Below are 27,043 nucleotides of genomic sequence, written 5' to 3' on the forward strand. Positions count from 1 at the left end.
AACTGCTTTTGTACTGTTATGCCATCGGCCCCCTCCTTTGTGAGAATCTCAAGAACCGGAGTCAAGAGGGGGGTCAGCTGACCCAAAAGAGGAAGGGACGTGCTGAATAGACCCAGGGAAATGGGAGAGAGAGAGAGAGAGACCACGTTCTCCCAAGAAGCAGAATAAAGGTGACCTTGACTATTGTCTCATGGAGACCACGTGAAAAGCCCTCGGGCAAAGTGGGCTGGTTGAGAGAGAGATCGCATCACCTGCAACCTGATTGACACCTGCGATCCCGTGAAGAAGTATAAAGGAGGGTCTGAGGGGGGGAACCCTCAGACGCACCCAGGAGACGAAGGAAGCACGATATCGATTCCCGTGGGAGCGGGAAGCCATTCTGAAGGAAGCCACGTGCGTTAGATTCCAACTTTTGAATCTGTGGCTAGAACCAACGAAAGACTGCTTTTAGCTAACAACGGGGAAGTCTGCTCCCCTGATTCCAAGGATTTGCTCTGCCAAGACGACGGGCAAGTGTTTATCTTTTCCAAATCATCTCTTTCTCTCTACAACATGAAAACCCCAGCGGTTCCCAAAAGGGAAAAGCCTGCAAACTTCTGAGTGACTCTTTATATTTCAATTGGACTCTGTATTAACCCCTAGACAACTGTAGAGCTTATTTCTGATTGATTATGGTTACACCGGTGTTTTAGATTGAGTTTGACGATGTATATGATCTGAATGTTTTATATTAACCATACGTTTGTGCCCTTTTCGAATAAAACGTTTGAAAATAGTAGCATCCGACTCAGCTGATCCATCTATCTTTGCTGGTAAGTTACCTGGTTACGGGGTTACGTAACAGTACCAATTAATGTGACTTTGAAAGGCCTCACAGTTGCAAACTTCATTACATACGGTACATAGAATGCAGATGTATCTTGGTGGTGGTGATGGGGGCTGGGGGTGGGGGGGAGTGTTAACCGTACATAACTTCAAGATTCAAGATTTAAGATTGTATAATGTCATTTATGGTATACAATTGTAAAGAAGAATGAAATCATTGTTATTCTAGATCTGATGCAGTATTACAAAAACCACATTAAGATAAAGAACACAATAAAAAAAACACAATAAATGTAAATACATAAGATAATTCATGTATACAGATTGACTCTATGTCTATAAAGTGATGCAAGGCACAGGAGTGTCTACATAAAGTGGCCCTGACAGAAAATGAAAAAGTAGAGGTGGTGTGGGGTGTGGAGGGGTGGGTTAATGAGTGGAGGTTTTGATCAGCCTTACTGCTTGGGGAAAGTTACTGATTTTGAGGCTGGGGCTCCTGGTGTTGCATGCTGTGTAGCCTCCTGCCAGATGGAAGTGGGACAAACAGAGTGGGTGGAAACCTTAATGATGTTACTGGCCCCTTAGCAGCACCTTTCTGTATATATGTCCTGCATATGTAACTTGAAATGTTATAAACATATTACATTTTGTCTACAGACTTGGTTCCTTTAAATGAACTCCAGGAGGAGTTTAGAAAGAAAGAACCTCTTAGAAATGCAAATCCAAAGGGAAGAAAAGCTACTTCAACTAAAGAGGCCCACAATGTATCCATGCAAGACTCTGCAAAGTAATCCCATAGCTAAAACATCACTTACCCTAAACAAATCAGTCTTCCATTGATTTTTTTACAACAGCAGCTCTTAGCATTCAGCGATGCTGAGCAACATTTTAAAACATCATTTTTGGCAGTTAGCATATTAATAACAAAATTTCTGGACAATTTTTTGTTAAGTTTCTGTTAATGAAACATATGATAAGCATTTTAAAGACATATGAGAGAATTATTTTATTCAGCATGGATGTCAGAGGTGCCCTTTCTGTTCCAGAAGAATGGCATTTTGTGCTTGCCCTGATGGAATTAGTAATGCCAGAAACCATACTTTTGATGTCAAGGTGTTGGTGGTGCACAGCTGACACCTGCTGGAGTAGCATATTGGGAAGATTTGACTTTATTTCACCACTGCCATTTTGGAGTTCAGCGAGTCAGCCAATGCCCTCTTCGGGATGTTTCACATGACATCTCCTGAAAGGGATTGTCAGCTATGTTGAGACATATTGTGAATTGTTTCTACCAGTTAGTACTGCAATCTTAGACCTAATCATCCTCTTTATTTAATATGTACAGAATGTTCCATGGCAGATCGTGAAGTCTTTGTGCTGACTTAAGTGTTTCTGCAAAAACTACTTTTTCTCAGACTTGGGAAGTGGAAGAATAAGCAGAGGTGATACATGAAAAGGAAGAGGATGAATTAGGAGAAGAGTTTAAAACAGAAAGTTATATTTACCCAAGGCTTCCAGTTCACTGTAAGACATCCACACTGAAGCCTGCATCTCACATCCATCAAGTGCAATCTTGGAGCAGAGCTAGTGGCTGTATAGTGAATGTGACCATGAAATACTCGGAGCCACGGCTGGAACTATTTGTAATGTCTGTAGTTTGTGGCCAACTGACATTTTCCATTTAAAAAGAACTGCCTATTTTCTCTCTGGTCAGATAAATGGCTTTTGGCTTCGGAAGGAATGCAATCTCTTTGGCATGGTGTAGGGTCATTGATTGCACAATGCTTTGTGGGTACCTCACATAACATCTTCAAAATATGCTGCAACTGAAATCTCAATATCAGGTGCCCACTTGCAGTAAATCACGCAGGCAGTGTTTGAGAAACCAGATACACTTAATGGCCACTTTATTAGGAACACCTGTATGCCAGCTATACATGCAGATATGTAATCAGCCAATCATGTGGCAGCAACTTAAAGCATAAAAGCATGCAGACATGGTCAAGAGGTTCTGTTGGTGCTCTGAAGAAACTCAATAGGGAAGAAATGTGATCTAAGTGACATTGACTTTGGAATGATTGTTGGTCCCTGTCAGGGTGGTGGTTTGACTATCTCAGAAATTGCTAATCTCCTGGGATTTTCACACAAAACATTCTCTAGACTTTACAAAGAATAGTGAAAAACACAAAAAAAAATCCAGTGAGCGAGCAGCAGTTCAGTGGGAAAAGACACCTTGTTAATGAGAGAAGTCAGAAGAGAATGGCCAGAGTGGTTCAAACCAAAGGGAAGGTGACAGTAACTGAAATAACCATGCATTACATTAGTGGTGTGCAGAAGAGCATCTCTGAAGACACATCACATTAAACCTTGAGCTGGATGGGTTACAGCATCAGGAGACCAAGAACATACACTCAGTGGCCGCTTTATTAGGTACAGGAGGTACTGGGTAAAGTGGTCTATGAGTGTACACTGATGACATTTTCATTCTACTCTGCCCACTCTGCCGTTCTCATTTGAGCCCCCAACAAATATGTCTAATGACAAATTGTTTCATGACTGGTGCCCAACCTATCCAAACTTAGGCTGCAAGCACATAATGAAAGCCAAGATGCTGTACACAATTTAATACAGCAGGTTGTTGGCATGTTAAAACAGTCCTTCTGCTACAGAGAACTTGACAGAACAGGAAACTACTTTGTAGATTCATAGCATACTATATTAATATCATGAGGGCACATCCCTTGTAGACACTATGCAGCTGAGGAACAGGGGAGGGAAAACAATAAAGAAAAAATGCAACATAGAAAACTCCTTTCAGACTAGACTGTGAATAACATCTGAAATCTGTTTTCTCTAAGCATTAAGGAGATAACTCAATTCACTAATACTCCTACACCTTACATGGCTTCTGTTCATTACCTTCACAGCATCTGTTGAGGTACAATACAAAAAGAAATGCCAATACATATTAAGATTTCAAAATAGATTAATAATCCAAATCGTAAAAACCTCGATACTGTTAAAATGATAAGTTTTAAAAATTATTTTAATTCATCATTTTCGGTGGGCTGCAATCAGCACAGTGCCAATAAAAAGAAAGGAGGTGTAAGTGGTCAGTTATTGTCTGAGTGGGGCAGTGTTAGAGTGGTCTGACTGTGGCTCAACAGGCTTGGGCAAGCACAGGCAGAGGTTCCAAATTAGAGTCTAATAAGGTTCTTTTTCTCTGTTAAATCTGAAAATGGGTCTGGAGGTACTGGTATGTTTTGTGTGAGATGTGGGAATACTGGGAGAGCTCTAGTCCATGTTATGGAACAGCAGCTGCAGCTCAATGACCTTCGGCTCATACAGGAAACGTGAAGAGGTGATTGTTAGGAGGGACATAGAGAGAGTTAGCCCTGCATTGCAGGAGGCAGGTACCTGGGTGACTGACGGGAGACAGAAAGGGAATAAGCAGCCAGTGCAGAGTACTCCTGTGCCAGTTCCCCCCAATAACATGTATACCAACGTGGATACCGCTGGGGGGGGGGGGGGGGAGCAACCTACCAGGAAGAAGCCACAGCGCCCAGGTCTCTGGCACTGAGTCTGGCTCCCTTGGCTCAGAAGGGAATGGGGGAGAAGAGGAGTGCATAATTAGTGGAGAAGAAATTAGATTCGGTGGACGTGAAAGAGACACCTGGATGGTACGTTGCTTCCCCGCTGCCAGGGTCAGGGATGTGTCGGATCAGGTCCCAGGCATTCTAGCTGGGGAGGGTGAGCAGTCAGAAGTCATGGTTCAGATTGGTACCAATGACATAAGTAGGAAGGACAAGGCGATCCCGAAGAGAGAATATAGGGAATCAGGCAGAAAGCTGAAAAGCAGGACCTCCAGAGCAGTAATCTCTAGTTGCTGCCTGTGCCACATGCTGGTGAGGGTAAGAATTGGATGATTTGACAGATGAAAGATTTGTTCAGGGGGTAGGGTTTCATATTTTGGATCATTGGGATCTCTTCTGGGGAAATATGACCTGTACAAAAAGGGATGGGTAACACCTGAACCTGAGGGGGCCAATATCCTTGTGGGCAGGTCTGCTAGAGCTGTTTGGGGTTTAAACTAATTTGGCAGAAGGATGGGAACTGGAGTGATAGGGCTGAGGTTGAGGCAGTTGGTATACAAACAAAGGTAGCGTGTAATGGACTGTGAGGAAGGACAGGCAGATGGTAGGGCAAAATTACAGTCAAGTGGGATGAATTAAAGTGAATCAAGATCCAAGATCCAAATACATTTATTACCAAAGAGTGTATAAATTATAAAACCTTAGATTTGCTTTAGATAAAACCAAGAAACCCTAAATAAAAAAGGAATAATAATAAAAATTTTAAAAACAACATTTGATGCACAAGAGAAAGAAAAAAAAAGTACAAGTTATGCAACCAATTGAAGCGAACAACAACATTCGGAACCAAAAATGAGTCTTCAGATCCAAACCCCGGAGCAGCCCAAAGCCTCGGCTCATCATATTGGCGGGCACAGAGCACAGCAGCTGGGTAGTCCTCGTAGCCTCAGTGCCATGGAGATGACAGGGGACCAATATCAAAAAGCATGATGAATACAGATCTGAAGGGGTTATATTTTAATGCATACAGTATATGGAATAAAGTAGATGATCTTGCAGTGCAGTTAGAGATTGGCAGGTATGATGTTGTGAGCATCTCTGAGTCGTGGCTGAATGAAGATCATAGTTGGGAGCTTAACATTCAAGCATATACATTATATTGAAAGGACAGACAGGTAGGCGGGGGGGGTGAGTGGCTCTGGTAGTAAATATAAAATCAAATCCTTAGAAAGGGGTGGCATAGGATAGGTAGAATCCTTGTGGGAGAGTTAAGAAATTGCAAAGGTAAAAAGATCCTGATGTGCATTATATACAGGTGTCTGAACAGTAGCCAGGATACAAATTACAATGGGAGATTTTAAAAAAGCATGTAAAAAGCAGAATGTTGCGATAATCATGGAGGTGTTCAATGTGCAGGTAAATTGGGAAAATCATGTTGGTGCTGAATTCCAAGAGAGGGAGTTTGTAGAAAGCCTACAAGATGGCTTTTTAGAGAACTTTGTGGTTGAGATCGCTCAGGGAACAGCAGTTCTGGATTGGGTGATATAATGACCTAGATTTGATTAGGGAGATTAAGGTAAAGGAACTTTTAGGAGCCAGTGATCATAAGATGATGGAATTCACATAGGAGTTTGAGAAGGAGAAGATAAAATTGGATGTGTCAGTATTAGAGTATACAGAGGCATGAGAGAGAAGTAGGCCGATGTTGATTGGAAGGGGGTACTAGCAGGGATGATGGCAATAGTAATGGTTGATGCTTCTAGGGGAAATTCAGAAGGTGTAGGAAAGATACATTGTAAAGATGAAGAAGTATTCTGAAAGGAGGATGAGGCCACCATGGCTGAATAAGGAACTCAAAGACAGTATAAAAGCTAAAGAGAGGGAATATATATATATATAGCAAAAAATAATGGGAAGGTAAAGGATTGGGAAACTTTTAAAAACCAACAGAAGGCAACTTAAAAGGCCATAAGGGGTGAAATATGAAGGTAAGCTAGCTGATAGTATAAAAGAAGATACAAAAAGCTGTTTTGATATTAAAAGAATAAAAGAGAGACAAAAGTGGATATTGATCTGCTGGAGAATGATGCCGGTAGGTAGTAATGGGGGACAAACTGAATAAGTATTTCGCATCAGTGTTCACTGTGGATTCTCTAGCAGAATGTCAGAAATGTGAGAGTGTCATTGCTGTTACTAAGAAGAATGTGCTCGGGAAGCTGAAAAGTTTGAAAGTAGATAAGTTAGCCGGACCTTGGGTCCTGGGTAGGTCTGTAGTCTAGTGTAGTTGTTTTTTTTTCTCTTTGTTGTTTTTTATGTAGTTCAGTCTAGTTTTTGTACTGTATCATGTAACACCATGGTTTGAAAAACGTTGTCTCATTTTTACTATGTACTGTACATAGCAGTTATGGTCAAAATGACAATAAAAGTGAATTGACTTGACTTGAAAGAGGTAGCTGAGGAATTTGTGGAGGCATTATTCATGATCTTTCAAGAATCACCAGATTAACGAATATTCCTGAGGAATGGAAAATTGAATCCAAAGCTGGATAAACTTTTCCTATTAAAATGGTTGGTTTCTCCATCACTTCATTCTTAAGTTAATGGAGTGATATGACGAATTTCTAAATCAAGGATACCTGGTCCAACTATAAGCTTTTCATATCTTGTACATACTGTTAACTAGTTTAACCAGAACAACCAAATTGCCCAAAGAGATTGCTTCACAAATTACCCAAATTTTATTTCTTATAGATTTAAGTGGTGGCCCTTGGGCAGATAGCCTGTTGTGGGTAGGGATGTCTTTATCTCTAAAACCCCTTGGAAAAATTACTGGGACAAATATAAAATGACCAAAATAAAAAGATGAGAGTATCCTTAATGTTAACCCATCATTATATATCGTATCTTCCCCTTAATTCACATTTACTTTTGATCTAAAGGCTGTAGAGAGTTGAAGTGTGACCTCTTAATTTCCTCTACTCCCAGAATCGCGGGCTTATCCTTGCCTCTTTTTCATTTTTGATACCCAAGAATTACAACCTGATTATTCAGTGATTATGAAGGTACTAAGACTCAATTTCATGTATACAGTATTGAATCAAGTACTGCCTCTGTGCCTAATTTAAACGTCTCCACTTAAGGGAGATATTGGGCACAAGTGATCTGTTGCTAGAATGTGGTGAAAGAATAGCAGATACCAATTCACTGTTTAGATGCTTAGAACACGAATAGTTTATTTGGGCAGATTAAGATGGTTGATGGGTGTGCAAATTGAAAGTGCCCTTGTGCTCTCTGTGCTTGAAGTCAATGGTTTGAGAGGTGCTGTCAGAAAAACCTACATGGCAACTTGTATGCATTCTTAAAGTTTGCACTTATGATGTGAGGGAAGTGGTGAAATGAGAGTTTAGAGTTAAATTATCCACCATTCACTACCCAAGATCCTGGGTGGTGTTGAACTTCTGTAATGTTGTTAGAGATTATTCCTCTTACTTGTGCCCCATAGGCACTGGAGAAGATTTGGTTTGTCAGACAGTAATCACTTGCTGAAGGGTACCTAGCCTGTCACCTTCTCTTGTAACCCCAATATTTGTATGACTAGTCCAGCTAAGTTTCTGTCAATTATGTGGGACTCTGAACTAATAATGCAATTAAATGTCAAAGGTAGCTAAATAAACTCTTTTAGAGCTGGTCATGACCTGGCACTTCTGTGGTGCAAGCATATTGCTCCTTCTAAGTGGATGTCTGGATGTTGCCTAGGCCTTGCTGCACATAATTGTTTGTGCATCACAAATAATCTGTTCAAGGAGATAGAAGAAATTCTTGTTTAGGTAATCTAAGGGAATTTATAAAGCAAAAGGAATTGATTGCACCTTGGATCTAGGAGAACTACACAATTTAAAATGAAGAACCAATTGAGTTGAGATTACAGACGGGGGGGGGGAATAATAAATTAATTCTCAGAGTGGTTCAGTGAAAAAATGAAGGCTGTTCTATAAATGATCATCACATCTCATTATTGTTTTGCTCTAATGGAAGAATAAACTTTCCTGAACTTCCATTAAGTGTGCCAGTCACTTGACAATTACAGTAACTGTGGCCAACATTAGGGAAAAATATTGTAGCTGACCCTGTGCTATGAGTGTTGAGGGCACTTGTCACAGAGAGAGTGGGAGAGTGAGAGTGAGAGAGAGAGAGAGAGAGAGAGAGACTAGTGACCACTGCTGCAGAGTCTGAAACAGTAGATGTTAGATCACTTCAATGCTGAAACATATATGTATACATTATTATCTTCCAGGTGCCCTCAGATATTTTACTCATCTATTCCATGTGAATTAGATATTATTTTAAGTATGTATCAGAAATGGTATTGGAAATGATATGGCAAGTGTGGGTCGGGACAGGCTGTTTTCTGGTACAGGTGTACTTGGAAAGAGGGAGGCCTTCAAAAATGAAATATTGAGAGTACAAAGCTTGTATGTGCCTGTCAGAATAAAAGGTAAAGATAACAAGTGTAGGGAACCTTCGTTTTCAAGAGATATTGAAAGAGATAAAAGGAGGTGCATAGCATGTATAGGCAGGTAGGAACAAATGAGGTGCTTATGGAGTAGAAGAAATGCAAGAGAACACTTAAAAAATAAATCAGGAGGGCTAAAAGAAGACATGAAGTTCCCCTAGCAGACAAGGTGAAGGAGAATCCCAAAGGATTCTACAGATATGTTAAGAGCGAAAGGATTGCAAGGGACAAAATTGGTCTGCTGGAAGACCAGAATGATAGTCCATGTTTGGAGCAAAACCAGATGGGGGAGATCTTAAGTGCATTCTTTGCATCTTGTGTTTACTTGGGAGATGAATATAGAGTCTATAAAAGTGAGGCAAAGCAGCATCAGCTTCATGGACCCTTGTACAGATTACAGTGGAGGAGGTGTTTGCTACCCTGAGGCAAATCAGGATGGATAAATCCCCAGGGCCTTGCTAGGTGTTCTCTCTGACCCTATGGGAGAAAAGTACAGAATTTGCTAGGCCCTAGCAGAGGTATTTAAAACATTTAGTGTCACAAGAGGTAACAGAGGATTGGAGGTTAGCCAGTGTTGTTCTGCTGTTTTAAAAAGGCTCTAAATGGAAACCAGGAAATTACAGGCTGGTGAGTCTAACATCAGTAGTGGAAAAGTTATTGGAAGGTATTCTAAGGGACAGGATAAATAAGTACTTGGCTAGCCATGGACTGATTATGGATAGTCAGCATGGCTTTGTGTGAGGTAGGTTTTGAGGAAGGTACAGGAAAGTTGATGAAGGCAAGGCAGTAGATGTTGTCTACATGGATACTTAAGCAAGATATTTGACAAGGTCCCGTGTGAAAGGCTGGTCAAGAACATTCAGTCACTTGGCATTCAGGATGAAGTAGTAAATTAAATTAGATATCGGCTTTGTGGGAGAAGCCAGAGAGAGGTAGTAGGAGGTTGCCTCTCTTACCAGTGGCCTGTGACTAGTGGTGTGCTCACAGGGATCGGTGCTGGGTACTTTGTTGTTTGTCATCTATATCAATGATCTAGATAATAATGTGCTTATCTGGATCAGCAGATTTATGGATGACACCAAGATTCGGGGTGCAGTGGACAGTGAGGAAGGTCATCATGGCTTGCAGAGGGATCTTCATCAGCTAAAAAAATGGGCTGAAAGATGGCAGATGGAATTTAATGCAGACAAGTGTGAGGTTTTGCACTTTGGTAGGATCATCTAGGGTAGGTCATACACAGTGAACGGTAGGGCACTGAAGAGGATAAAAGGATTTGGGAATACAAGTGCATAGTTCATTGGAAGTGGTGACACAGAAAGATAGATAGATAGATAGATAGATAGATAGATAGATACTTTATTCATCCCCATGGGGAAATTCAACTTTTTTCCAATGTCCCATACACTTGTTGTAGCAAAACTAATTACATACAATACTTAACTCAGTAAAAAATATGATATGCATCTAAATCACTATCTCAAAAAGCATTAATAATAGCTTTTAAAAAGTTCTTAAGTCCTGGCGGTAGAATTGTAAAGCCTAATGGCATTGGGGAGTATTGACCTCTTCATCCTGTCTGAGGAGCATTGTATCGATAGTAACCTGTCGCTGAAACTGCTTCTCTGTCTCTGGATGGTGCTATGTAGAGGATGTTCAGAGTTATCCATAATTGACCGTAGCCTACTCAGCGCCCTTCGCTCAGCTACCAATGTTAAACTCTCCAGTACTTTGCCCACGACAGAGCCCGCCTTCCTTACCAGCTTATTAAGACGTGAGGCGTCCCTCTTCTTAATGCTTCCTCCCCAACACGCCACCACAAAGAAGAGGGCGCTCTCCACAACTGACCTATAGAACATCTTCAGCATCTCACTACAGACATTGAATGACGCCAACCTTCTTAGGAAGTACAGTCGACTCTGTGCCTTCCTGCACAAGGCATCTGTGTTGGCAGTCCAGTCTAGCTTCTCGTCTAACTGTACTCCCAGATACTTGTAGGTCTTAACCTGCTCCACACATTCTCCATTAATGATCACTGGCTCCATATGAGGCCTAGATCTCCTAAAGTCCACCACCATCTCCTTGGTCTTGGTGATATTGAGACGCAGGTAGTTTGAGTTGCACCATATCACAAAGTCCTGTATCAGTTTCCTATACTCCTCCTCCTGTCCATTCCTGACACACCCCACTATGGCCGTGTCATCAGCGAACTTCTGCACATGGCAGGACTCCGAGTTATATTGGAAGTCTGATGTGTACAGGGTGAACAGGACCGGAGAGAGTACGGTTCCCTGCGGCGCTCCTGTGCTGCTGACCACCGTGTCAGACCTACAGTCTCCCAACCGCACATACTGAGGTCTATCTGTCAAGTAGTCCACTATCCAATCCACCATGTGAGAGTCTACTCCCATCTCCGTTAGTTTGTGCCTTAAGATCTTGGGCTGGATGGTGTTAAAGGGTGGATAGGGTCGTAAAGGAAGTTTTTGGCACGTTGGCCTTCATAAATCAATGTCTAGAGTACAGAAAATGGAATGTTATGTTGAAATTGGGTAAGATGTTGGTGAGGCTAATTTGGAGTGTTGTGTGCAGTTTTGGTTACCTACCTACAGGAACAATGTAAACAAGATTCAAAGAGTTCAGAGAAAATTTACAAGGATGTTGCCGGAACTGGAGGAATTGAGTTATAAGGAAAGATTGAATAAGTTATTTTGAATGGAGAAGATCGAGAGGAGATTTGATAGAGGTATGCAAAATTATGAGAGAGTAAATGCAAGAAGGCTTTTTCTACTGAGGTAGGATGGGATGACAACTAGCGGTTATGGGTTAAGGGTGAAAGGTGAAAAGTTTAAGGGGAACATGAGGGGAAACTTCTTCATTCAGAGCGTCATGAGAGTGTGGAATGAACTGCCAGTACATGTGGTCCATGCGACCTCAATTTCAATGTTTAAGAGAAGTTTGGATAGGTACATAGATAGTAGGGATATGGAGGGTCAAAGAGAATAGGCAGTTTAAATAGTTTCAACATGGACCAGATGGGCCAAAGGGCCTGTTTCTGTGCTGTACTTCTCTATGACTCTATGTCACATCGTATGTAAATGCTCCCTGACTGATTTCTTACTGTTTCATAGGGATCACAAACTGGAAATGCAATACCTGTGGTACACCTTGGAGCCAGTTTAATAGTGACAAGTGGAACATAACAGTAATAATTCAATTTGTTCATAGGACAGAATTCGGCCATTTGGCCCAGTGAGTGTGCTCTGCCATTCCATCATGGCTGATCTGTTGTTACCCTCACTCCTATTCACCTGTTTTCTCCTTGTAGCTTTTGGCACCTTTACAGATCAAGAAGCTATCAAACGTTGCTTTAAACATGCCCAATTACTTGGCCTCTACAACTGTTTGTGGCAATGAATTCCACAGATTCACCACTCTCTGGCTAAAGAAATTCCTCTTCACCTCTGTTCTAAATTGGATGTTGTCTACTCTGAGGCTGTGCCCTCTGGTTCTAGACTCCCCCACTATTGGAAACCATGTCCACTCTAGTGTTGAGGGACCAGGTGAGATTATCAATTATGTGCACTTCCAGGATCTTGGTGTCCTAACTCTCTCCAGAGAGGAGCCATTTACGTGCTGTGAGGAGTGGTCAGCCTGTACCTTCCTAAAGTCCATCATTATCTCTTTAGTCTTATTCATGTTGAGACTTAAGTTGTGCTCACAACAGTCTACAAACCGCTGCAGCTCCTTTCTGTACGATCATTGTTGTTGATGAAGCAAGCCACTGTTGATTCATCAGCAAACCTGATGAATCGGTTTGCGGTGGGCCTGGCAGTATAGTTTTTATTCAGCACAGTGATCAGCAGCAGGCTCTGCCACTGCTCAGCGTGATGGAGCTAGGGATGTTACTGCAAACACAAACTGACTGAGGTCTTTCTGTCTAGACGTCCAAGATCCAGTTAAAGAGAGAGGTGCTGAGACCCAATGAAGACAGTTTACCACCTGTTTCTGAACGAGGATTGTATTAAACACCAAGCTGAAGTTAATAAACAGCTTTGTGGCATATGTGGCACCATTTTCCAGGTGTGACAGGATGGAGTGCAGGGCAGAGGCAATGGCATTGTCAGGGGACTGATTTGGATCACTGGACCTGTTGTCCAGTAGCACTTATATCCCCTGTGATGAAGTGCTTTGAGATGTTGGTAATGAAGCATATCTACTCCTGCCTGAGCAGCAACTTGGACCTGCCCCAGTTTGCCTACCGTCACAACAGGTCAACATCAGATGCCATTTCATTGGCTCTTCACTCAGCTCTGGAACATCATACACCAGGGTGCTCCTCATTGATGACAGCTCTGTATTTAATACTATCATCCTCTCAAAGTTAATCTATAACCTCCAAGATCTAGGTCTCAATACCTCCTTGTGCAACTGGACCCTCAATTTCCTGATTTGTAGAACCAGTCAAGTCAAGATTGGCAACAATATCTCATCCACAACCTCCATCAGCACAGGTTCACCACAAGGTTGTTTGCTTAGCCCCTCTCTACTCGCTTTACACATATGACTGTGTGGCTAAGTGCTGCTCCAACACCATATTCAAGCTTGCTGATGACATCACTGTTGAGGACTAAATCAAAGGCAGTGACAAATCCAAAACCAAACAGCTGATTATTGGCTACAGGTTGAGGAAACTGAAGGTCCATGAGTCAATCCTCATCAAGGGATCAGAGGTGGAGAGAGTCAGCAGTTTTAAATTCTTTGGTGTTATCATTTCAGAGGATCTGTCCTGGGTCCAGTATGTAACTGCCATTACAAAGAAGGCCTGGTAGGGCCTCTACTTTCTTAGAAGTTTGCGCAGGTTCGGTGTGTAATCTAAAACTTTGACAAACTTCTACTGGTGTGCAGTGGACAGTATATGGACTGGTTGCATCAAGGCCTGAGATAGTAGTGGAAATGGCCCAGTCCATCACAGGTAAAGGCCTCCCCTCCATGGAGCATATTTATAAGGAGCGTTGTTGCAGGAAAGCAGCATCCATCATCAAGGACCTTTCACCATTCTGGACGTGCACTCTTCGCATTCCTGTGATTAGGAAGGAGGTAAAGCAGCCTTAATTCACTGGGTAGTAACACAAATTGACACATTCATTATAGGGGCGCTACAGTAGCGTAGCAATTAGCGCAATGTTGTTACAGCTTGGGCGGCTGACATTCAGAGTTCTAATCCAGCATCCTCTGTAAGAACAATTGTGCATTCTTCCTGCATGCAAGTGGTTTTCCTCTGGGAGCTCCACAAACCAAAGACATACAAGTTAATAGGTTAATTGGTCATTGTAAATTGTCCTTTGATTAGGCTAGGGTGAAATCAGTGGGTTACTGGGTGGCAAAGCTCAGTGGGCCAGAAGGGCCTGTTCTGCATTGTCTCTCTGAATACAAATTTAAAATAGTGCCAAACCACCAGATTCAGGAACAGTTATTGCCCCTCAACCATCAGGCTCTCGAATCAGAGGGGACAACTTCAATCACCCCCAAAATGAACTGATTCCTTAACCTAAAGACTCAACAACTCGTGTTCTCAATATTTATTGCTTAATTAAATAATTAATGATCTATTTATTTGTTTGTTTATTTTCTTTTTGTATTTGCACAGTTTGTTTGCAGCTTTTCATTGATTCTATTGCGTTTTTTCCTGTTCACTGTGAATGGCCACGAAAATGGATCTCTGGGTAGTATATGTACTTTGATAATGAATTTACTTTTAACTTTGAACTTTGAGTGATAAGTGAACTAGAAAGGGTCCAGTGAATCAGGAAGCTGCGATTTAATGCGGTCCATTATCAGGCACTCAAAGCACTTCATTATTGTTGCGATCAGTGCCACTGGACAGTGGTCATTAAAGCAGGTTACCATCGCCCTCTTGGGCACTGGGATGATGGTAGCTATGTTGAAGCCTGGAGTCAGTGGACTGTTCTGTAGAGATATCTGTTAGAGCCTCTGTTAACTGGGCTGCGTAATTCCTCAGCATCTGATCAGGTGTGTTATCAGGCCCTACAGCTTCACATAGGTTGACTCTGGCTATGGTAGCAAAATTGTTAGCATAACGCTTTGCAGTACAGACCACCCGGGTTCATTTCCCACTGCTGACTACAAGGAGCTTGTACGTTCTCTCCGTGACTGTGTTGGTTTCCTCCGGGAGCTCTGGTTTCCTCCCACAGTCCAGAGGTAGGTTAATTAGTCATTATAGATTGTCCCATGGTTAGGCTTGGATTAAAAATTGGATTGCTGAGCAGTTTAGCTCAAAGGGCGGGAGAAGCCTATTGCACACTGTATCACAATTAATCAATCCATCAATCAGTAAACAAACAAAAACATACATACATACAACTCTCATCAGGGTCTTTTTACTCTTGCAGCTTCTCAACTCTACCCTTTTTAAGTAAATGTATTTGGGCCTTTCTATCAGAATTTCCTTTCTGGATCGATTTATCTATTCTCAAACATTATAGACTCCAGTAAACACCTCCCCCCATCCCTTCAACACACACAAAATGCTGGGAACTCAGCAGGCCAGGCAGCATCTATGGAAAAGAGTACAGTCGATGTTTCAGGCCGAGACCTTCTCTACCCTTGTTTGTGTTCTATTTAATCTTGCTCATTGAAATTTGCATTCTATATTTCTCAAATTTGATTGTTAGAAAATGGAGATGCAAAAATGTAGTGGAGTATATTGCTGATCTTTCTTTTCATTTCTATTCCTCCCTGTGCTCCAAATCTATCCGAAGATTGACAGTGGGCAGATAGAATGTCTAGCGTGATATATCTCACTGACTTAAGAAAAATGATACCACTTTGCTACTGTGGTAAAGATAAGCTACTGAGCCTGAAGTAAGGAAGCAGGAAGAGGAATTGAGTCCTCAGGGAGGGATAGAGAAGGCACATCAGGAAATATCTAACATTTAGCACACATGCTTTAAAAATTTATGCAACATTTCAGGAGATTTCAAAATGAGCCAGTTTCCTGTTTCTGTAAACAGAATAAACTAGAAAGTAAACATCTTCTAGCAAAATAAAATTGAAGGTGCTAGATTAAGATGTCTGTTCAATCCCACCTCGCAATATACGTCTAATAATGTAATTCCCATGACAATATATGATATTATTAGCAGCAAATTAGACTATCAATTAGAAATTATATGTGATACACAAAAGTAGTTGCCACAGAATATAATCAGTAATTCTCTTCTAACTAGTACCAATGTGCAAGTTTACTTGGGCTCTCTCTCTGTCTTGAGAATTCAAAATGTAAAGACAGTACAGCATTATCTTCAAATTGAGGAATACATCTTAAGAACTGTACAATCTCAGGATCATCGTGCTTCAGCATTTCTCTGCAATAAGAATGACGGGACACAGATCTAAATAAAATAGAATGAAAATTATCAGTACATGGCTACATTTTGTTTATTCTTGAGACATAGATGATGCTGATAAAGTAACACTTTTGCTCCTCAAGCCTAAATGCCTTAAAAAGATAGAATTGATTTCCACATGGCCTTCCAGTGATACTGAAAAAAACAAGTCAGAAAGGTGTGGAAATGAATTTGAGGCACATTGTGTTCCCACTATTTTGAGTATTAAACTACATGTTTATGTGTCTTAGACTGCTGCTCTGCTTCTAGTTCTCAGTATTGAAAGAGCCCATTAAAAGGGAGCAATGCACAATGCTCACCCTCACTCACTGTCACAAAATTTGGCGATATCATCTTCCATCTCTTCTACCTCATTACCATATCTGCCTGCTATTTGCACTTATCATCTTGGCAGCATGAAAATCCAGGCACAACAGTTTCAGTTCCCACTGTTCTCATTTGTATCTGACCATTCCTTGGCTACCTTGGGTAATCAAGTCAGCAAAGGAAAGTATTAAAATATTTTTGAAATCAGTTGTTCTAAAATTTCATTTATAAATATGCAAATTTACTCGACATAGTATGTGAATAGTTCACTTTCATTGATTTATAGTTTTCCAGTAATATTGCAAGCAGTATCTGTTTCGAAAATTATTGATGTGTTTAATCAATAAGTGTTATTCGATGAAATACATTTTACTTTTACAGAACTGTGTAAATTACTAGAATTAATGCTGCCCTATCAGTGGAAACATATCTAACTTGTAACGTGTTGATGTTATTTCATGAAAACAGTCCAGGAATAAATGATGAATTGGGCTTTCCAAATACAAAGAAAATAAGTGATATTGACATTACTTCCTTTCAACCACTGATGTTGCAATGATTTGTGCTAAACAGAGTAATGCAATGAATTTTTCTTTTTGTATTCATAGTTTCAAAGACATGCCAACTTGAACTGAGGCCTGCAGACAAGATGTGAAAATGAATAGATTGTGAAGACATCTACTATCACAGGACTAAATAAATACTTTTAATGGAAAAGGGATAGCTGCAAGATAATAGTTACCAGCTCTTGGATTGAAATGTTATATTTTTGTATAATTATATTTATCCTTAGTAATAGTAACAACTTTGTTTTAATTACATCTGAAGGTGACAACTTAATTCTTATTATTAATTTAACTATATACAGTATATATAATTAGATACCCTAAAACAATAAAAGGTAAAATAAATGATTTGAGCACAAATATTTAGTTAATATTTAAGAACTACACTAATGTTGACTGGAGTGCCTTTCACACTTTCACTGAATATAAATATGAATATTCCACTGCTGGTCAGTGAGAATATATTACCTAAAGAGCACAAATTCCTGCTTCTAAGGTTATTGATTTTAAGCATTAATTTTATATTAAAATATAGTTAGAGCAGGTGTTCCTGCACTGATTCAATAATTTTTATGGTTAATCTTTTCTAAAGTGCTACTGCATTCCTTTTGACCTTCTCAAATCAATATATCAAAATTTGCCAAGTTAATACTCAGATATAAAGGGGATTCAAAATTAAAAGGGTAGTTCTGGCTCATAACACTGGAGGAATTCAGGTCAGGCAGCATCTATGTAAATGAATGAACAGTCAATGTTTCAGGCTGAGACCTTTCCCTCATAATGGGAAAGGAAGGGCAAAGATGGTAGAATAAAAAGGTGGAGGGAGGGGAAAGAGGACAAGCTAGAAGATAATAGGTGAAGTCAGGTTGTTAGGAAAGGTAAAGTGCTGGAGAAGAAGGAATCTGATAGGAAAGGAGATGGACCATAGGAGAAAGAGAGGTAGGAGGGGCATTTGGCCAAGGTGATAGGCAGATGAGGAGAAGAGGTAAGAGGCCAGAGTGGGGAATTGAAGGAGAGGGGAAAAGAAAAAAGTTACCGGAAGGAGAAACCGATGTTCATCCCATCAGGCTGGAGGCTACCTACGTGAAATATGAGGTGTTGTTCCTCCACCCTGAGGATGGCCCCATCATGGCAAAAGAAGAGACCACGGACCAACATGTCGGAATGGAAATCGGGAGAAAAATAAAAACGTTTGGCCATCAGGAAATTCCATGACTACCTTATAATGATACAAAAAATGTGTTGATCTGTTGCAAAGATTGTCCTATATAAGCTTAGAGCAGCTGCTTTCTAACCAAAGTAAAGGTTCAGTAACAGATTATTACTGAAGAATAGGCTGCATGTTAATCAAGGTGGAACAAAGAGCCTTGTTGAGTCAACAATAGACATTAAGCCCAACCAAATGGATAAGGGGAGGGCAAGTAGAGAAGACTAATATGCACTAGACAATTGTGTAAAACAGGAAAAGGCAAACCAGCAGATTATTTTACCTGGTACTCATTTTCTTTTCCTTTCCAGTCAGCGGATTTGTTCAAACTTGTAAGGGATTGATCTGGTTATCCTCAGATTGAAAAGATTATTTCCCTGCTTTTCAATTCTATTTCTGCTAGATCTATGTTAGATATAAGGGAGGCAGTTTGGCAGGAATAATAAGATAAAATATGCACAATATATGGTAGGATTTAGAGAATTTAGTGGAACAGAGTAATTTCAATGTACAATACATGTCCAATGATCTCTGAAGGTGACAGCACAGATAGATAAGGTGGTGAATAAGGTGAGCAGGATACTTGCCTTTATTAGCTGGGGCACTGAATCTAAGAGTAGGGAGGCTATGGTGTACGTCTATTAATCATCATTAAGGCCACAGGTTCTGGTTGCCTTGCTATAGGAACAGCATGATTGTACTGGAGAGGGGCCAGAGCAGACTCACCATCCATCTCAGGGTGTTGCCTGACATTGAGCATTCCAGTATGAGAAGACACTGGATAAGCTCAGTTTGTTTTCCTTGGTGGGGGAAGCCAGGTAAGAGCTTTACAAAAAATTTGAGAGGCACAGACAAGGTAAATAGTGGGAAACCTTTCCTCATCACAGAGATGTTTAAAACTAGAGGGCAGAGGTTTCCGGTGAGGTTTGAGAATCTGAGGAAGAATTTTTTCTGAGGGTGGTTGAAATTTGGAGTGCAGCATCTGAGTAAGGCTAACACCCTTACAACATTTAAGTTTCTAGATGAGTACCTAAGACTGGCTGGTAAGATATATTAAGGCTTGGTCAAGAAAAAAGAAGAGAGCATACATTGGGTTTAGGGTTGAGCAAATTCCTTGGTGACTATAAAAAGGTTAAGACTACACTAAAGAGGAGAAGGTATGGGATGAACCTCTTAGGTAAGGTAAAGGACAATCCCAAGAGGTTCTATAACTGTATTAAGAAGGTGGCCAGGATTTTCTAACAAGAAAATCATGGTTGTTCAAGAGAGGGGAAACAAGAGGAGATGTTCTGAAAGACATTTGTGTTACTAAGGAGGAGGTATTTACACCATTACATGACTTTGTGGGAGGTTAGAGAAGAAACTGAAGATACTTTTGAGAAGATAGCATGTGATGAAGTTCTTAAAGAGTGGAAGGATACTTTATTTACTTTATTTCTGTTGCTTAAGAAGGGTAGCAAGAACAAGCCAGGGAACCACAGTTCAGTGAGCCTGATGTCACTAGTATGGAAGTTACTGGAGGGAATTCTGAGGGACAGCATTTAGGCAGACACAGTTGATTAGGATGAGCCGGCATGGCTTTCTGCATGGGAGGTTGTGCTTCACAAATCTTTTTTTTTGATGAGATAACCATAAAGGTGGATGAATGTTGTCTATTAGACTTTAACACAGCTAAGTAACTTCCTACATGGTAGGCTGGTCTGGAAGGTTAGGTCCTATGGAATCTAAGGAGAGCTAGTTAAATAGAGTCAGAATTTGCCCAGACATAAGAAGCAGAGGATGGTGGTTGAAGGTTGTTGGAATGGAGACCAGTGACTAGAGGTGTAGATTAAAGGGGGATCTTGATCAGCCAAGGAAGTGGGCTGAGAAGAGTCAAATGGATTTCAATACAGATAAGTGTGAGGGGATGCATGTTGGTAAGTCAGACCAGAATGGGGTTTATATACTATGAATGGTAGGACACAAGGGAGGTAACTGGACAGGCAGACCCAGGAGAACAAGTACATAGTTTATTGAAAGTGGTGTCTTTGAAGAAGGTGCGTAGCATGCTGGCTTTCATCAGTCAGAGCACTGAGTACAGAAGCTGAGATATTATTTTGCAGTTGTATAAGTCATTGGTGAGGCTACACATGGACTACTGTGTTCAGTTTTCGTCTATATGAGAGACACGGTTAAATTGTAAAGTGTGCAGAAAAGATTTGTGAGGACGTTTGCAGAACTAGAGGGCCTGAGTTATATGGAGAGGTTGGCTAGGCTAGGTCTTTATTCCTTGAGACGTAAGAGAATGAGGGATGGCCTTGGAGAAGGTTATACAATTATGAGAGGCATAAATAAGGTGGATAGTAACAGACTTTTCCCCAGAGTAGTAGAAACCAAAAGTAGGGGTCATAGATTCATGGCAAGAGCAGATAGATTTAAAAAGAACTTGAGGGACAACACTTGCGTGCAGAGGGTGGTGACTATATAGAATGAGCTGCTAAAGGAAGTAGTAGTTGAGTTTAGTACAACTGTATCATTTAAGAAGCACTTTGATAAGAACATGCAGAGTTTAGAGAGATACAGGCCGAATGCAGGAAATTGGGACCAGGTATGTGGGTACCATGAACTCATTAGGCCAAAGGCCTGGATCTGCCCTGAATTGCTCTATGACTATGAACACTTGAGTTGCCAGCACATAGAAAGCAATGTACCAAGTGCTGGTAAATTGGAATAGTATAGATGGGTACTCGATGATTGGTATGGACTAGGTAGCCAAAGGACTAGTTTCTGTGCTGTATGACTCTACGGTCATAAGGATAGAAATCTGTATGGAAGCAGTGACATGCATAGATGATTTTGAGGCAAAAGGCTTGGATCTGTTTGTTTTCTTTAAGAAGTGTGTAGCTTTAGTTCAAGCTAATAATTTAAAATAGTTGAACAATGGAATTGGCTCCCTACATCCCTGCATTCTGAGACCAGTCTGCCACCAGTGGTGATTAGAGGAACCTTAGGTTTAGGTACATAGTTCACCAGAAGTGCTGGCACAGGTAGTTAGGGAGGTGAAGATGCATAAGACAGGTTTGCCTTCATAGGGTGGGGCATGTAAGCACTACTACCATGCATAAAGAGTCATAGTCATAACAGATATGGACCCTTAGCACACCACATCCATGCCAAACATTATACCCATTTACTCTAGTCCCAAGTGCCCCTCTCTATGCCTTGCCGATTGAAATGTCTCTTAAACACAGTCATTGTATCTTATTCCACCACGTCAAAGAGCAGTGAACTCCAGATATCAACTGCTCTTGGTGTTAAAAAAAGCCTTCCCCTTAAATTACCTTCAAAATAATATCCTCTCACATTAATCCTATTATCGCACACTCATGTTTTTGATTGAGCTGCATGGGGAAAAGATTTTGACTCACGTTTGCCTCTCGTGATCTTTTATCAGGTAACAGCCTCGGCCTCTTTCAATCTAGGGAAAACAAGCCTAGCCTATGCAATCTCGCCCCATATCTAAAGTCCTCCAATCCAGGCAACATCCTAGCTATTCACCTCTATGTTCTCGCCAACAAAACGACTTTCCCAAAGTGTGGCAACTGGACTAGTGTGCAGTCATTGCAGTCTAACCAATGTTTTGTAGAAAGGTAACACTATCTCCAAACTTCATATTCTATGCTGCAACCTTTGAAGGCAAGTATGGTATATACTTTGTTACCACCCTAGTTACCCCCGCTACCATTTTTAGTGAATTACGGATTTGAACCCCAGAGGATCCTCCAGTTATTAACATTCTCTTTGCCACACTGCACAACCTACTGTCCGTTCAGGGTAATGGGAACGTTGTATAATTTTTATTTGTTATTTATTTTTTTATTGAAGGTCATCATCAAACAAACATTTCCATAAGATGTATTTCAGACATAATTCTTTATACAATATACGGCCATCATATTAAAAGCGAAATGGAAACTTTTGTTGCCTGTCCCACCATGCTGTGTATTTAAATATCCAATCATTTTGGGCATTCAGGCCAGTGGGGCAGGGTCTCCCGACCTGAACGCTGCGCTTCTCGGCGATTACTGCCTGGCCGAGTCCCAGGATGTGCAGAGCTTGGATAGCAGAGGGCAGGGCGGGCGATCCTTTAGTCAATTCATGCCTTCCTCTCGTTTCTAAAGCATACGCCTACTCGCAGCCTCAGAGTCCGCGGTCACTGCGGAAACGGCGCCAGCGAAGGGTAGGGACGGGAGGCCTGTTTGTGGACGTGCCGAGTATAGCGTCGTCCCCGGGGTAAGTGCACTCCCGGTCTTTTAGCCGCCGAGGTGGAAAGGGGAAGATGCGGCGATGCTCCTTCATAACATATCATGCTGCCGTCGGAAGTGCTGCTTCCAGCAAGACTCTGTTGTTCTCTGCGGGACGCGGCGGCCACTCGGCCCCTCATCCTGTTCCGGCATCCGGACATCTCCGCCTCCTTTTCTTTATCCCATATCCAGCCGCTTCCCATCTCAAAAAATCCACCCACCTGCCTAGTGCCGCTTAGTAATCTTACCTACAATGTGTTGTCTGTTCCTGATGCGGACAGTGCCCGGGGACACGCTTCTTAGAAATCGTTCCTCTTTTAGACTTACTGTAATTTCATTGTTACTGTAAATCTGGTGCCTAACCGTCCAGAATTCGGCATTTTTTGAGATGTTCTTTATATTCCTTCCACCCCTTTCTAAATTCTAATGTTATTTGATTTATTCATTTTTTCTAATTTTAATTTCGGTTGCTGGACAATGATTATACTTTGTAATGGGCCCACAGTTTCTCTTCCTCATCAAGTATCAAAATATCAAAAAAGTATCAAAATACTTTTGATATCCTTTGCATTGTTTAGATCATATTTCGTGAATATCGTTCATTGTATGTATATGATTCATCGGGATTTCTGCCTTTTTAAAGTTAAAAAAAAAACTTTTTAGTTAACTCTCCTTTTTTTTAAGCATTTCTTTCGACGCAAGTTGCTGTTTCGGTACCGGGCGCTCTTGGCCTTGAGTGCTTTATGAAGTCAATACCTGACAAATGCCATGTTTTTAAACTTTATGACGCTGACGCAAGCCTCGCCCGGATTCACGCTGGGACATCCACTCACACCTAAACGTCATAAAGCCACCACTGAATTCATGCTAGCGGAACACTGCTCACCATAGCGACCTCTGTTTTCTCTAACTGGTTCAGTGTCCGTCCCATTCTGACTCCGTTCGCGAGAGGAGCCTCCGCTTTGAGTCGAGCATCCTGACGTCCAGTGAGGCAAGTAGCAAGTTCGGCTCCCGACTTAAATGCTGGGGAATGTGAAGGATATGGACAGAGAGCTGCCCGGGGGAAGTGGCTGCAGAAGATGAGGGTTGAGGGGATTGAGAGCGTTGGGCAGTGGTTTAGAGGGTGGATGGGTGGGTGGTGGTGTGGAGGGAGGGAAGGTAGGGCGGGGGAGAGAGGTTAGGCAGTGTGCTGAAGGTGTGGCTGGAGAAGACAGATAGCTGTAGAGGGCAGAGAGGGGTCAGGTAGAGGGGTGAGAGTGGGCGGGAGCATGATTGGGGGCGGTGTGGGGATAGTGTGATGGAATGTGGGTGAAGTGAGGGCAGTATGAGTGAGGAGTTGGGGGTGTATGAGGGAAGTGTGGTGGGTGGGTGAGGGGGACGGGAAGAATGAGGGTATCGTAATGGGAGAATGTGAGTGGAGAATTGGGTGGGTGCCAGAAAGTGATTGGGGAGTGGGTGTGTAGGTGAAGGTGGCGGGGGGGGGGGGAATGGAAAGTTAGACTGTGAAAGGAGATTCTGGGTATGATCGAGAGTTGGGAGGCAGTGACCAGTGACAGGGAGAGGATGGTGGTGGGGAGGTGTTGTAGTTCGTTGATGGCTGGGACAGAGAGTTATGAGAAGAATGGGGAGAATGAAACCGAACCAGATAACAAGTATGAGGAAGTGGGGTGGTGAAAAGCAATCGAACCTTGCCCAAAATCAGAATATGGACTCTGCTCCTTTGATTAAAAGTTTGGAAAATGCTCTTAATCTGTTTTCTTTTTCTCTGTTGTTCCTCTCCATTTGCCAGGCTCTAACCCCTCCCTCTCTCTGTTTTCCTTACTCTCCAATACAGTACACTTTCTCTTTTAACTATGGAATTATTATTACAATTTTGCTTCACAATGTATAACTTGCAATTTTATAGCCAAAAGTTCCAAAAGTATATTTAATGTCAGAGAAATGTATACAATATACATCCTGAAATTCTTTTTCTTTACAAACATCCATGAAAACAGAGGAGTGCCCCAAAGAATGAATGACAGTTAAAAGTTAGAACCCCCAAAAGCCTACCCCCCCAGCTCCCCCCCCCACGTGGTAAGCAGGCAGCAAAGCAACGACCCCCCCTCCCCCACCAACAAATAAAGCATCGGCATCCCCCACTGAGCACTCCTCCTCCTCTCCTCCTCCCCCTCCTCCTCCCCTCCCTCCTCCCCCTCCTCCTCCCCCTCCTCCTCCCCTCCTCCTCCCCTCCTCCTCCTCCCCTCCTCCTTCCCCTCCTCCTTCCCCTCCCCCTCCCCCTCCCCCCCTCCCCTCCCCTCCTCCCTCCCCCTCCCCCTCTCCCCCTCCCCTCCTCTCCCCTCCTCCTCCCCTCTCCTCCTCCCCTCTCCTCCTCCCCCTCTCCTCCTCCCCTCCTCCTCCTCCCCTCTCCTCTCCTCTCCCCTCTCCTCCTCCCCTCTCCCCCTCCCCTCTCCCCCTCCCCTCTCCCCCTCCCCTCTCCTCTCCTCCTCTCCTCTCCTCCTCCCCTCTCCTCCTCCCCTCTCCCCCTCCCCTCTCCTCCTCCCCTCTCCTCCTCCCCCTCTCCTCCTCCCCTCTCCTCCTCCCTCTCCCCCTCCTCCTCTCCTCCTCCCCTCCTCCTTCCACTCTCCTCCTCCCCCCTCCCCCTCCCCCTCCCCCTCCCCTCTCCCCCTCCCCTCTCCTCCTCCCCCTCTCCCCCTCCCCTCTCCTCCTCCGCCAATAAAGGGGTGACCCCCATTTCACAGCAAGCAGGATGACATAAAATATAATGTTAAAAGTCTGCTGCATCGCTTTTACCAAGCTCTGTGCCCAAAGAACTCGGGTCCCTGGGCACGCAGCCCGCTTGCTGCTTTCAATCTACCATCTCCCACGATACACCGACCGATTTCTTGCCGTCTGCAGAGCTTCAGAGACAGGAAATCTCAGACCCCCGAATGTGTGCTACTTTTCTAGGCCGTGTCCTTGGTATATCGAATAGTGGCCAGTCATGAGACCTGGAGAGCGGGTTTGGTTCCCACTAAGAACCAAAGTCAGCATGTAACTCCATGTCAGGGTCTTTAAAAGAACCCGGAAAAGGAAAGATAGAGATATTAAAGGTAGAAATAGAGCTGTTTCTGAAGATGCAAGCAAAGGAATCGCCTTTTGACACCATCGTCTCCTAAGCTCCCTATCATTTGTATGGATAAACTATTTTCTCTGTCTGTCACAATAAATAAATATTTTGTTATGTTTAAAATATTGAAAAAGGATCTAGTGTTTTCTTGGTGTATATGTCGAATAAATTCTTCTCAGAGGTATAAATACCACTGGACTAGACATGGTTGGTAAGTTGTTGAAGATCAAGAGAGGCAGTATTTATGACCATTTGGAGAGGCATAATATTAGGGATAGTCAGCATGGCTTTGCCAAAGGCAGGTCGTGCCTTATGAGCCCGATTGAAATTTTTGGGGATGTGACTAAACACATTGATAAAGGTAGAGCCGTAGATGTAGTGTGTATGGATTTCAGCAAGGCACTTGGTAAGTTTCTCCTTGCAAGGCTTTTTGAGAAAGTAAGGAGGCATGGGATCCAAGGACACATTGCTTTGTGGATCCAGAACTGGCTTGCCCACAGAAAGCAAAGAGTGGTTGTAGAAGGGGTCATAAGGTAGGTGACCAGTGGTGTGCCTCAGGGATCTGTTCTGGGACCCTTACCCCTTTATGATTTTTATAAATGACCTCGATGAGGAAGTGAAGGGATGGATTAGTCAATTTGTTGATGATACAAAGCTTGGAGGTGTTGTGGGTAGTGTGGAGGGCTGTCAGAGGTTACAGCGGGAGATCGATAGGATGCAAAACTGGACTGAGAAGTGGCACATGTATCTCAACCCAGATAAGTGTGAAGTGATTCAATTTTTGGTAGGTCAAATATGATGACAGAATATAGTATTAATGATAAGACTCTTGGCAGTGTGGAGGGTCAGAAGGATCTTGGGGTCCGAGTTCACAGGACACTCAAACCTGCTGAGCAGGTTGACTCTGTAGTTAAGAAAACATACGATGCATTGGCCTTCATCAATTGTGGGATTGAGTTTAGGAGCCGAGAGGTAATGTTGCAGCTATACAGGACCCTGGTCAGATCCCACTTGGAGTACTGTACTCATTTCTGGTCGCCACACTACAGGGACGATGTGGAAACATAGAAAGGGTGCGGAGGAGATTTACAAGGATGTTGCCTGGATTGGGGAGCATGCCTTACGAGAATAGGTTGAGTGAACTCGGCCTTTTCTCCTTGGAGCGACGGAGGATGAGAGGTGACCTGATAGAGGTGTATAAGATGATGAGAGGCATT

The 27,043-nt window shown here is 42.4% G+C and overlaps 2 protein-coding genes across 4 annotated transcripts in view; both read left to right on the forward strand.

Annotated features, from left to right (window-relative positions):
• LOC140713965 (uncharacterized protein C7orf57-like) overlaps positions 1–17,576 on the forward strand; it is an 84,473-nt gene extending 66,897 nt beyond the window's left edge. Inside the window, exons 8-9 of one of the 2 annotated variants that reach the window (XM_073024653.1) lie at positions 1,483–1,612; positions 17,270–17,576. In XM_073024653.1, coding sequence (XP_072880754.1) covers positions 1,483–1,612; positions 17,270–17,291 — 152 coding nt within the window. In that variant the 3' untranslated portion in view covers positions 17,292–17,576. The remainder of the gene's footprint in view (positions 1–1,482; positions 1,613–17,269) is intronic. The other variant, XM_073024652.1, reaches the window with a different exon arrangement.
• Positions 17,577–22,391: 4,815 nt separating this feature from the next.
• Positions 22,392–27,043, forward strand: part of LOC140713684 (uridine phosphorylase 1-like) — a 59,137-nt gene continuing 54,485 nt past the window's right edge. Inside the window, exon 1 of one of the 2 annotated variants that reach the window (XM_073024065.1) lies at positions 22,392–22,706. In XM_073024065.1, the coding sequence (XP_072880166.1) occupies positions 22,519–22,706 (188 nt within the window). In that variant the 5' untranslated portion in view covers positions 22,392–22,518. The remainder of the gene's footprint in view (positions 22,707–27,043) is intronic. The other variant, XM_073024064.1, reaches the window with a different exon arrangement.

The sequence above is a fragment of the Hemitrygon akajei genome, chromosome 20 (genome assembly GCF_048418815.1).
Source record: "Hemitrygon akajei chromosome 20, sHemAka1.3, whole genome shotgun sequence".
NCBI lineage: Eukaryota > Metazoa > Chordata > Chondrichthyes > Myliobatiformes > Dasyatidae > Hemitrygon > Hemitrygon akajei.